A 14217-nucleotide genomic window follows, 5' to 3' on the forward strand; every position below is an offset into this window, starting at 1 on the left:
CAGCGCCCGGCCTCTCTCCTGCCCTTCTAAGACAAACTCCAAGCACTTTGGCATGATTTGAAAAACTCAACGACCCAACCCCAATTGCCTTTTTAAAAAATTATTATATGTTTTTTAGAGATAGGGTCTCTGTCACTAAGGGTGGAGTGCAGTGGTATGATCACACTCACTGGAGCCTCAAACTCCTGGGCTCAAGCATCCTCCAGCCTCAGCTTCCTGAGTAGTGGGGATTACAGGTGCACCACCCAATTTCCCTTTTAAACTGTCCTCCCCTCTTCACCCTCTTCCCCACAACATGTGCCCACAATGCTAAGAACTTCTCAAACCCAACAAGCTTTTCCATCCTCGGTCCTTCTTGCATTTTTCTCTCTCCCCTTGAACATCCATCCATTCATCCAAGGAGTACCTACTAAATCTCAGGCAGTGGGGTGGGCGTTGGACCCAATTCAGGAGTTATCGGGAAACCTCTTTGACAAACTCTTACCCCTCTCCTACGCCCTTCCCTCTCCCCCCACCCCCGCCCCCCTAGCTCTAAATTTACTCCCAGGACGCCGCTGGTTGGTTCACTCCTCCTCCCACACCCTGTCTAAAGGCCGGGAACAGAATTGTTAGCCCCTCCATCCCCACCCCCATCAAGGTCAAGAAATTGAGGCGGGGGAAGGGGTGAGCATGACCACTCAATCCCCACTTTCTCATCTGAGGAACTAAGGCACGAAACAGGGAGTGCCGGTGGGTACACCGGGCCTGATGTACTAAGGCAGAAACCCGGCCTTCCTGCAGTGGGCCGGGTCAGCTCGGATCTCCGCGCGGCCCTGAGTCGCCGCCCCCAACCCAGCCAAGGATTAACTTAGGCGAGCTATCCCGCTCACCACCCCCACCCCTGTCCCTGCCAACGTGGCGGGGAGGGACACAGGACAGAGGGGCAGTCGCTGCGGGGCGGCGCCGGCGCCCGTGCGGAAGAGCCCGTGAGCAGGCGTGAGTGGGTCGGGGGGCTGCGGGGGATCCCACGTGGAAGCAACGTCCTGGAGCTGGGTGGGGCTGCGGCGCGGACTACAAATCCCAGGGGCGTGGGGCGGGAGAGGCGGAAGGGGCGTCCTGGGGCGGGGCGGGACGGGGCGAGGCTGAGCGGGACCGGGCCAGGCGGAGCGAGGCTGGAGGCGCGGGAGGGCAGCGAGAGGTTCGCTGGTGCAGCGCACAGGAGACCATGTCCGGGGGCAGCAGCTGCAGCCAGACCCCAAGTCGGGCCATCCCCGCCACTCGCCGGGTGGTGCTCGGCGACGGCGTGCAGCTCCCGCCCGGGGACTACAGCACGACCCCCGGCGGCACACTCTTCAGCACCACCCCGGGAGGTAGGCGCGGGCTTGGGGACGCAGCTGGCCGGCTCCTGGGCGGGCGGGAGGATCGGGAATCGCGGATTGGACCGGGTGTCCAGGCTCAAGGGCGCTGTGACTGGAAAGAACGGAGAAGGGGCATCGGGGAGATAGCGAGGGTCATGGAAGTGGCCGCCCGTCTGCCCTCTGAGTGCGTCGTCCAGACCCAGGTTGCAAACTGCCCCGTTCGTTTCCTCTTTCTGTTAGGTGTCAGACAGCTGATACCTAACAAACACGCACGCTTCCAGGACTGCCACATGCCAAGCTGTGCTGCCCCTTGTGGGTGTTGGGGGCGCTCCCGAGGCAGGATAGGGCGGAGTCAGGGTGGCCCACGATCCAGGAGAGGCCTGGCCTGGTGTTTTTATGGAATGGGTATTATCTGTTGGGATAAATGATTCCTGCAGGGCCCTTTTTCCTTTCCGAAGCACCCCTAGTTTTGCGTTGGACACGCGCGCTCTGACGGAGGTTTGGATTTGGGGGGTGCTCGCCTGCTCCAGCAGAGCCTCCCGGGCACCTGTGGCACGTTCCCCATTTACGCGAGTGGGATCTCCGCGGGGGGGCCTGGCGCCACGGGCAGGGCTGTGCAGAAAAACACCTTCTTCTGTCCGGGGAGAGGAGGAGGCACCGTGTGACCTCCCTGGGAGAGGATGAGGAAGAGGAAGCTGAGCTGGCACGGGTAGGGGGAGCAGCCTCAGGCTGCCCTCAGGAGCCTGGCATTCCCTCCCAGCCCCGGAGCCCCAGCGCACAGACGCTGATGAAACCTACGCGCCTGTTTGCATGATGACACAAATCCTCGTGGCTCTCCACTCCCCTCCCATCCTCGCACTGCCCCCACCCCTTTGACTTCTCTCCCTTCAATCTCCTCCACGCCGCTTTCCAAACTACTCGAAAACGCGACAGATCCTGGCGCTTCACTCGGTGGTGGGCAGAGGCCACATGCTTATTTTCTCAGGCGGCTGTCCTGCCAGCAGTGTGCACGGCCGGATCCGACGTCCTCAACTATTTGATCCAAAACATACACTGTTAGAATGGTTAGGGATCTTGTCCAGCCCTGCTGCCTTATTCTACAGAGCCTGGCATTGAGGCTCCAGAGCTTGAACACGTGTCTATTGCCCATTGTCACACCGTTTTCCCAGATTGGACAAGAAATAGCAACCAGGCAGAGAAGGAAGGAATGCTTCGTTTTCTGTTAGAAATGAGCCAAGGAAAAGCTCGCAGGGGCTCTTGTTGCCATTCCCGACTCATCCTCTTTCCCTTGCTGGGTCTTTTGTAGTTCATGCTGTTCTCCTTTGTCCCTGTCACAATGGTCTACCAGGACAATTCCTGACAATTTTGGACTTCTTTCAACTGAGGGTGTAAACGTCTGCTGGATTTGTTCAGGGTGGGCCCTGAGGCTGGCCTGAAGGCACAGGTAGCCCTTTTTTGCACCTTTTATTGCTGGATTGTTGGGTCAAATTGGAAGCCACAGATACTGTTTATAGGCACTTCTGGCCCAGGTACCAAGGTTCACACCTGTAATCTCAGCATTTTGGGGAGTCGAGGCAGGAGAATTGCTTGAGGCCAGGAGTTCAAGACCAGCCTGGGCAACATAGTGAGACTCCATCTCTACAAAAAAAAAAAAAAAAAAAGATGTCCTAGCTACTACAGAGGCTGAGGCCAGAGGGTCGCTTGAGCCTAGGAGTTGGAGGCTGTAGTGAGTTATGATTGACCACTGCATTCCAACCTGGGTGACAGAGCGAGACCCTGTCTCTAAAATAAATAATAAACATAAAATATATGAACTTCCAATCCACTTTTCACTTTGGGTTGGGAAGTGGGGAGTAGGCAGGGGGCTGACAGACCACAGCAAATCCCCCTCCTTTTGAAGGTCTTTAGCAGTAGGGGGAGTAGGGAAGGGGCTCTGCATCGGGGCATAGCATGTTTCTGAGATCACTGGAAGAAGCTAGCAGTGCCAGGAGCCTAAAGCCAGCTCACTCTTTGGGTCGTCCAGGTACAGCTCACAGTCCCTAAGCCAGGGAAACCCGGCTTACTTCCACTAAAGTCAAGCAAGCCTGGTCGGCCTCGATTAGCCAAGGTGTGAACTCTTCCTCCAAAGCCCACCTCAGCCCACCTCTGCTAGGGCAGAGAAGCTGAAATGGTCACATTGCAGGACCCTTTTGCTCCAGAGCAGAATACTGCGTCTCAACCTTCCAGGTGCTTGAGGATAACTGGGGGCTTCATTTAAGTGCATATTCTGATTCTGTAGGTGGGGGTGGGGACTAGATTCAGCATTTCTTTCCTTTTTTTTTTTTTTTTGAGAAGGGTCTCACTCTGTCGCCTAGGCTGGAGTGCAATGGCGTGATCTCAGCTCACAGCAACCTCCACCTCCCGGATTCAAGCGATCCTCCCACCTCAGCCTCCCCAATAGCTGGGACAACAGGCACATGCCACGCATGCCCGGCTAATTTTTTTTTTTTTTGGCAGAGACGGGGGTTTCACTGTGTTAGACAGGCTGGTCTCAAACTCCTGACGTCAAGTGATCTGCCTGCCTCGGCCTTCCAGAGTGCTGGGATTACAGGCATGAGTCACCATGCCCGGTCTAGATTCAGCATTTCTAACTAGCTCTCAGTGATTGGTGCACATACCACACTCTGAGTACTCAGGAATTAGTGGAACATAACTCCCCTCACCTTTCAGATCTCTGGAGCCTGGCAAAAAAAAAAAAAAATGATGACTCCATCCAGGTAAACCTTGAGGTTGGGCTCAGCATCCGTCTCTAAATCATGGTGTGGAGAGTCAGGCTTTTGATAGAGTGTCTGTATGGCTGTCTGCACCTGCTTACTTATAGGGACTGTCGGCTTCTCAGGAAGAACCACTGGAGTAAGTGCCCATCAGTCACTCCTGCTGGGAATGGCCCTCAAGTGATTGTCCCTGGAGGGAAAGAAGCAGAGTTGGGTTGCGCTGTCTCCATTCCCGTGACTCCAGTTTGCTTTCCTTTTTTTTTTTTTTTCCCTGAGACAGGGGCTCACTGTGTCACCCAGGCTGGAGTACAGTAACATGAACATAGCTCACTGCAGTCTCAAACTCCTGGGCTCAAGTAATCCTCCTGCCTCAGCCTTGCAAGTAGCTGGGACTATAGGCACGTGCCCCCATGCCCTGCTAATTTTTTTGATTTTTTTGTAGAGGCAGGGTCTCTCTGCATTGCCCAGGCTGGCCTCAGACTCCTGGGTTCAAGCAATCCTCCCACCTCGGCCTCCCAAACTGTTGGGATTATAGGCATGAGTCACCTCACCCGGCCTCCAGTTTGCTTTCCATGGTCATTAACCATTTGCACACTGAGGCTCTGCTGAGGTTAGCTGTCCGGAGTACTTAAGAGAATTTTGCTGCAGGGAGTGTCATGTATGAATATTTGAATCTTTGGAGTCTTAGAAATATCCAGCAACACCATAAACAACCCATTAGCCAGCAGAACCTTTGAGTGGGTCAGAAAGAAACTTTCCCTTATCGATCTCCACATTCCCAGCTCCGTGTTGCCTGTTTGACTCTGAAGCCTACATACAGGCTTGGATGGCAGTTGTGCCAAAGACCCATACCTGGATAAGGTGAATCCGAGGTGAGCAGGTAGGGCTGCAGGTGTTAATGGCACCCTGTTTGGTTAAGCAAACAAGGTCTGTGCCCGGGAAGCTTACCTTGGAGCAGCTCCCAAGTCTTTGGACATGAAAGAAGCAGTGCTGGGAAGAGGGGGACGTAGGCTAGGCACCGAAGCCAGAGCACAGCCCATGTCCTGAGGCCTTAGTCACATAGAGGGAAGAAGTTATTATTAAGGATGCTTGGGGTTAAAAGAGCTTGGACATTAATGCAGTGAGGGAGAAACAATGGACCCTCTTCTCACATTTACCTGAGCTTCCTTTTAAAGTGTTTGAAGCAGCCGGGTGCAGTGGCTCACACCTGTAATCCCAGCTACTAGGAAGGCTGGAAGCAGGAAAATTACTTGAGGCCAGGAGTTCAAGACCAGCCTGAGCAACATAATGAGACTGTCGGTATAAATTAAATAAATAAAATTTTTAAAGTGTTGGAAGCATTCCACACTGTGTCCCTTATTAAAGATTTGGTGGGGGGGGGGGGTTCCTTGTGTAGAGCACCCCAGACTCCCACCAATCCCCAGACTCCTTTTTATTATTATTATTATTTTGAGATGGAGTTTCGCTCTTGTTACCCAGGCTGGAGCGTAGGATGCAGTGGTGCGATCTTGGCTCACTGCAACCTACGCCTCCTGGGTTCAAGCGATTCTTCTGCCTCAGCCTCCCAAGTAGCTGGGATTACAGGCATCTGCCACCACACATGGCTAATTTTTGTATTTTTATTAGAGACAGGGTTTCATCTTGTTAGTCAGGCTGTTCTCAAACTCCTGACCTCAGGTGATCCACCCGCCTCGGCCTCTCAAAGTGCTACAATTAAAGGCCTGAGCCACCACACCCAGCCTTATTATTATTATTATTATTTTATTTTATTTTTGAGGCAGTCTCATTCTGTCGCCCAGGCTAGAGTGCAGTGGCGTGATCTCAGCTCACTGCAACCTCCGCCTGCCAGGTTCAGGCTGATTCTCCTGCCTCAGTCTCCCCAGTAGCTGGGATGACAGGCACATGCCACCATGCCCAGCTAATTTTTTATTTATTTATTTATTATTTGTTTGTTCCTTGAGATGGAGTCTTGCTCTGTCGCCCAGGCTGAGTGCAATGATGCGATCTTGGCTCACTGCAACCTCCACTTCCTGGGTTCAAGCAATTCTCCTGCCTCAGCCTCCCAAGTATCTGGGTTTACAGGCGTGCTACCACACCTGGCTAATTTTTTGTACTTTTAGTAGAGACAGGGTTTCACCATGTTGGCCAGGCTGGTCTCGAACTCGTGACCTCGTGATCCACCCGCCTCGGCCTCCCAAAGTGCTGAGATTATTTTATTTTATTTTTGAGGCAGAGTCTCATTCTGTCACCAGGCTGGAGTGCAGTAGCACTATCTCGGATCACTGCAGCTTCCGTCTCCTGGGTTCAAGCAATTCTCCTGCCTCGGCCTCCCGAGTAGCTGGGACCACACAGCGGGCTATTTATTTTTGTAGAGACAGGGTCATGCTTTGTTTCTGAATCTGACCCTCTAGTTTTTTTATTATTTGAAAGGAGAGGCCAGGTGCAATGGCTCACACATGTAATCCCAACACTTTGGGACGCCGAGCAGATCTCTTGAGGTCAGAAGTTCAAGACCAGCTTGGCCAACATGGTGAAACCCCGTCTCTACTAAAAAAACAAACAAACAAAAATTAGCCAGCCCTGGCGTGGGCGCCTGTAATCCCAGCTACTCAGGAGGCTAAGGCATGAGACTCACTCGAATGATTCTGGGTGACAAGAGTGAAACTCCGTCTCAAAAAAAAGAAACGAGAGAGAGAGTTTGATTTTTTTTTCTTCCTAAAAGAGCAAAAAAGTCCTTCATTGCCAAATCTGAGGAAAAAGGGTCAGTAGAGCAGTACCGTATATATCCATTGACATAAAGTAGCGAGGCATTTTCTCATATAGACCTTTATTTTGATGTTCTGGAAGATGAGTTAGGAAGGCACAGCAATATTGTTTCTTTTTTTTTTTTTTTTTTTAATTTGAGACAGGGTCTCACTTTGTCACCCAGGCTGGAGTGCAGTTGCAGCCTCAACCTCCTGGACTCAAGCGATCCTCCCATCTCAGTCCCAGCCTGTAGCTGGGACTACAGGCGTGCACCACCATGCCCGGCTAATTTTTGTATTTTTTGGTAGAGCTGGGATTTCGCTGTGTTGCCCAGGCTGGTCTCAAACTCCTGAACTGAAGTAATCCACCCACCTTGGCCTCCCAACGTTCTGGGATTACAGGCATGCTCCACCGTGCCTGGCCTGGGAAGGCACAGCAATATTGAAAAAAAAGGAACATTGCTTTCCAAGGTGAGTTTTTGAAGAAAAAATGTCCAGTTGTGCACATACATTCTTGCCTGTGCCAACAAACCCATGAAAAACCTGTTTCTTTCTGGTCTGACTTAGACCCATGCCTGGGGTCTCTCTCCATTATGATTCATAGCGAATGAATCACACTTATTTGTTTACGTGTTTGTTCCCTAGGTTAGCCAGGAAATTTTTTCAGAGCAGTCTTACTCATCTTTGTATTCACATGACCTAATGCCAGGTCTAATGTCCGGAAGGTGAAGAGTTGAAAAGAATGCTGGAATGAAAGTGTTCCCCTCAGGATAACCTAGTTCTCTTATTTTATTTATTTATTTCTTTTTAGACGGAGTCTTGCTCTGTCGCCCAGGCTGGAGTATAGTGGCGTGATCTCAGCTCACTGCAATCAACTCCCTGGTTCAAGTGATTCTCCTGCCTCGCTTCCTGAGTAGCTGGGATTACAAGCACACGCCACCACGCCCAGCTAATTTTTGTATTTTAAGTGGAGACAGGGTTTCACCATGTTGGCCAGGCTGGTCTCGATCTCCTGACCTTGTGATCCGCCCGCCTCGACCTCCCAGAGTGCTGGGATTCCAGGCGTGAGCCTCCGCGCCTGGTCAGGATAACCTAGTTTTCTTACCATCAGGCCTCGGTCTCCGCTGGCTTAATGATGATGTTTAAATTTCCTTTTCTGTCCTTTCAGTTGCAGGGTCTAAGCGTTTATCTCAGAATGTCCCAGGGGCAGAAACTTTCTCTGTTTTGATGTTGTTGTTGTCTGTTTTTTGTTTGTTTGTTTGTTTTTTGAGACAAAGTCTTACGCTGTTGCAGGTTGGAGTACAGTGGCATGATCATGGCTCACTGCAGCCTCAACCCCCTGAGCTCAGCTGATCCTTTTGCCTCAGCCTCCCCCGTAGCTGGGACTACAGGCACACGCCACCAAGCCTGGCTAATCTTTAAATATGTAGTAGAGACAGAGTTTTGTCGTGTTGCCCAGGCTAGTCTGGAACTCCTGGGCTCAAGAGATCCACCGCCTCAGCCTCCCAAAACACTGGGATTACACGCATGAACCACTGGACCGGCCAGAGAATAACTCTCTCTGAACCCTCCTACTTACCCTCATACAGATGATCCCCGATTATGATGGTGCGACTACAATTTTTGACCTTAAACGATGGTGTGAAAGTGATATGTGTTCAGTAGAAATTGTACTTTTTAAAATTGTTTTTAAGACAGAGTCTTATTCTATTACCCATGTTAGAGTGCACAGGCATGATTTCAGCTCATTGCAATCTCCGTCTCTCAGGCTCAAGCAGTCCTCCCACCCCAGCCTCCCAAGTAGCTGGGACTACAGGTGTGTGCCACCACGCCCAGCCTAGAAATTGTACATTGAGTTGTGAATTTTGATCTGTTTCTGGGCCAGTGATATGAGGTACATACTCTCAAGACACTCAGCCAGGACAGTGAGCTGCAGCTCCCATTTAGCCCCACAAACATGAGGACAAATGGCCAGTCACAAGCTTGTCCAACCTGAGGCCCTTGGGCAACATGCGCCCTGGACAGCTTTGAATGAGGCCCAATACAAGTCCGTAAACTTCCTTAAAACATTATGAAATGTCTTTTTTTTTTAAAGCTCAGCTGGAGTGCAATGGCGCAATCTCGGCTCACTGCAACCTCCACCTCCTGGGTTCAAGTGATCCTTCTGCCTCAGCCTCCCGAGTAGCTGGGATTACAGGCATGCGCAACCACGCCCAGATAATTTTGTATTTTTAGTAGAGACGGTGTTTCTCCATGTTGGTTAGGCTGGTCTCAAACTCCCGGCCTCAGGTGATCTGCCCACCTCGTCCTCCCAAAGTACTGGGATTACAGGCGTGAGCCACCGCGCCCAGCCAGTGTTAGTGTATTTTACGTGTGGTCCAAGACAATTCTTCTTCCAATGTGGCCCAGGGAAGCCAGAAGATTGGACAGCCTGCTATAGAGTCTATAGTGTGCTGAGTTGCCAGATATTTTGTCCAGCTGCAGGCTAATGTAAGTGTTCTGAGCACATTTAAGGTAGGGAAGGCTAAGGTATAATGTTCAGTCAGTTACGTGTACTAAATGCTTTTTTTTTTTTTTTTTTTGAGACAGAGTATCACTCTGTCGCCCAGGCTAGAGTGCAGTGGTGCAATCTCTGCTCATTGCAACGTCTGCCTCCCAGGTTCAAGCCATTCTCCTGCCTCAGCTTCCCAAGTAGCTGGGATTATAGGCATGTGCCACCACACCCAACTAATTTTGTATTTTTAATAGAGATGGGGTTTCGTCATGTTGGTCAGGCTGGTCTCGAACTCCTGACCTCAAGTGATCTGCCCGCCTCAGCCTCCCAAAGTGCTGGAATTATAGGCGTGAGCCACTGCTCCTGGCCCTAAATGCATTTTTGACTTATGATATTTTCTACGTATGGTGGATTTATTGGGACATACTTCATTTTAAGTCAAGGAACATTTGTATTAAACAGTATCGATGATATTACTTTTCCCAATATTACTGAACGGGGAGTGGATGTGACCTTTTCTTTTAAAACAAAAACAAAAAGCTTTTTACAGATAGGGCCTCACCTCTGTGGCCCAGGCTGGAATGCTTATGGGCTGAAGTGCAGTGGCGCAATCACTGCTCACTAACTTTGAGCTCCTCGACTCAAGCAGTCTTCCTGCCTCAGCTTCCCGAGTAGCTGGGACCACAGGCACACACTACCACACCTGGCTAATTTTTATTTTTTGTAGAGATGAGGTCTGTCTATGTTGCCCAGGCTGGTCTTGAACTCGTGGCCTCAAGCACTCCTCCTGCCTCAACCTCCCAAAGCATTGGGATTACAGATGTGAGCCACTGCACCTGGTGACTTTTTCTTATACTGAACAAGTCAGTATTGGGATCAGGGTCTCAGACACTGGGACTGATGCTCTTTATTTACCTGTTTGCATCTAGCATTGCTGACAAGGCAAGAGTAGATAACTGCTGCCCACTGGCATTTAGGCATGGGCAGCAAAGGGTGCCTTGTAATCTAATGGTTATGCCCATGAAAGCTCATTAAGAGAGCTCAGATACTAGGCCCAGAGGAGCAGGGCTTCTTAGCTGCCTAGGGACACTTGGTGAAAATGGTTGTATCAGCTGTTGAGTCTTGCTGTGTCACCCCGGCTGGAGTGCAGTGTATAACAAGCCATCCCTAAACAATAACTAAGCAGCAGCGATTTGTTATTGCTCTCTATCCTTTGGATTGGTTGGATTATTTGCAGATCTTGCTGAGCTTATTCATATTGCTGCATACAGTTGATGGCTAGATTGTCCTGGGGTAGAAGCTCCAAGATGGTCTTACCTATACATCTGGGGCATTGCTGGGGACAGCTGGAAGCCTGGGAGTTCTCTCTATCCTCTTGGTCTCCCAACATTCCGATCACTCAGTAGTCTAGCTTGAATTTTATTTACATGGTAGTTTCCAAGGCCACTTAAGGCCTAGGCTCAGAAGTCCCATAACATCACTTACCAAGTATTCTATTGGTCAAAGCAAGTCACAGGGCCAGTCCAGATTCAGGGAAAGGAGAAAAAAATGCCTTTTGTTGTTGTTGTTTTAAGATGGAGTCTCCCTCTGTTGCCTGAGTAGCTGGGATTACAAGCAGGCACCACCATGCCCAGCTAATTTTTATATTTTTAGTAGAGACAGAGTTTTACCATGTTGCCCAGGCTGGTCTTGAACTCCTGAGCTCAAGTGATCCACCCACCTCGGCCTCCCAAAGTGCTGGGATTACAGGCATGAGCCATTGCACCTGGCCTTTTTTGTTTGCTTGTTTGTTTGACAGAATCTGGCTCTGTCGCCCAGGCCAGAGTGCAGTGGCACGATCTCAGCTCACTGCAACCTCCACCTCCTGGGTTCAAGTGATTCTCTTGCCTCAGCCTCCCAAGTAGGGGGGATTACAGGTGCCTGCCACCACTCCTGGCTAATTTTTGTATTTTTAGTAGAGACGGGGTTTCGCCATGTTGGCCAGGCTGATCTCGAACTTCTAACCTCAGGTAATCTGCCTACCTTGGCTTCCCAAAGCACTGGGATTACAGGCGTGAGCCACGATGCCCGGCAGGAAATACATGCCTTTTAATGAGAGAAGCTACATGTGCAAACAGGAATGGGAGGAGTGGTAGGAGCCACATTTTCGAATAATCCTCCACAAGGGCCAGACCTCAAAGCATGGGTCTTAGAGGGAAGGTGCTGCCCATCCTGATGTGTGGCCAGCAGAGCCAGGACCAGGTACAGAAGCCAAGTGGAATCACAACCCTATGAATCAGGGTTAAAGAACAAAGGACACCTTCCTGAAGGTACTGACTCATAGATCCCATACCCTGTTCTCACGGCCTTATGATCACCTCCACAAAGCAAACCACACAAGGTCGGGTGCAGTAATTCATGCCTGTAATCCCAGCACTGTGGGAAGCCAAGGCGGGTGGATTGCTTGAGGCCAGGAGTTCAAGACCAACTTGGGCAAATAGTGAGACCCTGTCTTTACAAAAAAATTTAAAAACTAGCCAGGTGTAGTGGCGTGCACCTGTAGTCCTAGTTACTCGGGAAGCTGAGGTAGGAGGCTCTCTGGAGCCCAGGAATTTGAGGTTATGGTGAGCTGTGATCATGCCACTGCACTCCAGCCTATGTAACAGAGTGAGACCCTGTCCCAGGAAAAAAAAAAAAAAAAGCAAACCACATAGGTGACATAGGTGGCCATGATGCTAGACCACTAAGCAATATATTACTCTTTGTGTTGTGCCTTCATTGCAGGCCACCACCCAAACCATCTCCTCTTCCCCCTCCAAGCGTCCTGCAGGCCAGGCTTTGGCAACAGTCTTCAGGGGAGCCCACACCTGCCCTGCTGGACCCAGCACTCCCTGCAATAGGATAGACTCATATGTCTGTGCCCAGCAGTACAACACCAGGCAGGAATGAGGATAGCAGAGGGTGCAGTTGGGCTCAGTACTCCCTTTGGTTTGGAAGTGGAAAATGTGGAGGTCTCTTGCCTTAAGGAGTGTGTATGTGAGTGTGTGGTGTAAACAGATTTCTCTCTTCTGCCCTTCTGAACACAAGGGTAGAGCGGGCCTGCATTAGTTTACTATGGCTGCCATAACAAAATAGCACAGATTGGGTGCTTTAAACAAAATGAATTCTCTCCCAGTTCTGGAGGCTGGAAGTCCAAGATCAAAGTGCCAGCAAGGCTGGGTTCTGAGGCCCTTCTCCTTGGCTTGCAGATGGCCACCTTCTCCCTGTGTCTGCACATGGGCCTTCTTCTGTCTGCATCCAAATCTCTTCTCATAAGGACCTCAGTCAGATTGGATTAGGGCTCTACCCTAACAGCCTCATTTTAATTTAATTATCCCTTTAAAGACTTTATCTTCGAATACAGTTAGTTACATTCTGAGGTACTGGGGTTGGGCTTCAACATAAGAGTTTTGGGGGCAGGCCGAGCATGGTAGCTCATGCCTGTAATCCCAGCACTTTGGGAGGCCAAGGCAGGTGGATCACTTGAGGTCAGGAGTTCAAGACCAGCCTGGCCAACATGGCAAAACTCTGTCTCTACTGAAAATACAAAAAATTACCCAGGCATGGTGGCGGGTGCCTGTAATCTCAGCTACCAGGGGGAGGCTGAGGCAGGAGAACCTCTGGAACTGGGGAGGTGGAGCCTGCAGTGACCTAAAATCATGCCACTGAACTCCACTCTGGGTGACAGAGTGAGACCCCATCTCACACACACACACAAAAGTTTTTGGGAGAGATGCTATTCAACTATTCAGCTTATAACAGGGCCATTCCCCTTTCCAACTGGGACAGCAGGAACTGCTGTTTCTAATGGGAGGCATTTCAGAAGGGCATTCCCTATTGGTAATGAATTTCAGAGGCAGCTTTACCCATAGGGTACATTAGAAGTGTTTGGGAGGAGATTAAGGAAGGGGAGGAGCTTGGCCAGCAATCAGAATAATTAGCTCAGCTATTTTGTTCTGAAAGTCTCTGTCAAAGTCAATTTTCTTTTCTTTTTTTCTCTTTCTTTTTGTTTTTTGAGACGGAGGCTCGTTCTGTTGCCCAGGCTGGAGTGTAGTGGTGCGATCTTGGCTCACTGCAACCTCCGCCTCCCAGGTTCAAGCGATTCTCCTGCTTCAGCCTCCTGAGTAGGTGGGACCACAGGTGCACACCACCACACCCGGCTAATTTTTGTATTTTTAGTAGAGATGGGGTTTCACTATGTTGGCTAGGCTGGTCTTGAACTCCTGACCTCAGGTGATCCACCTGGCTTAGCCTCCCAAAGTGCTGGGATTACAGGCGTGAACCACCGCGCCCAGCCTGAAGCCAATTTTCAGAGAAACTGACCTATTCCCTCCCATGCCAGAGCCTCAGAGGGAGAGGCTGCCGATCGTCCCCATCTGGTATCCAGCAGCTTCATAAGACCCCTGGCCCCTGAGAAATGTTGGGATCTTGGTTCTCTTTGTGGAGGTGGGTGGTTGGGGGGCAGAGATAAAGAAAAGTCTTGGACTGAGTGTGCTCTGCATCTCTCACCAAGACTTCCCCCCTGGCAGTTCTGTCCTGCTTGTTAAATAGACCATCCAGCCAGAAAAGCCACCCAGATACATGCGATTCCTCTCTGGACTGTGTGACGAGGAGGGAGGGAAGACCGAGATTCTGGCGTGCCGGCATATTTACCTCCAGGTTGACAGGGAGCTGCTGCTCAGACCTGGAGTTCAGATTGTCCAGGGTGTTTTGCTCACTGGCTGTTGGCTTGGATCTGAGCACAAGCATTTGAACCTCCCCCACCCCAGCCCTGTTGTGAAATGCTCTCCCTCTCCCTGGAATGGAAACAGCAGTTCTAGGAATTCCATCCTCGTACTCTCAAGCCTCACGTCCCCCCATCCAGGGGAAGA

General features: G+C 50.6%; 1 protein-coding gene across 1 annotated transcript in view; it reads left to right on the forward strand.

Annotated features, from left to right (window-relative positions):
• Window positions 1-956: 956 nt before the first annotated feature.
• Window positions 957-14217, forward strand: part of EIF4EBP1 (eukaryotic translation initiation factor 4E binding protein 1) — a 29555-nt gene continuing 16294 nt past the window's right edge. Inside the window, exon 1 of the mRNA XM_033230985.1 lies at window positions 957-1349. Within this exon, the coding sequence (XP_033086876.1) occupies window positions 1205-1349 (145 nt within the window). The 5' untranslated portion in view covers window positions 957-1204. The remainder of the gene's footprint in view (window positions 1350-14217) is intronic.

This window comes from Trachypithecus francoisi, unplaced genomic scaffold, assembly GCF_009764315.1.
Source record: "Trachypithecus francoisi isolate TF-2019V2 unplaced genomic scaffold, Tfra_2.0 Contig01440, whole genome shotgun sequence".
NCBI lineage: Eukaryota > Metazoa > Chordata > Mammalia > Primates > Cercopithecidae > Trachypithecus > Trachypithecus francoisi.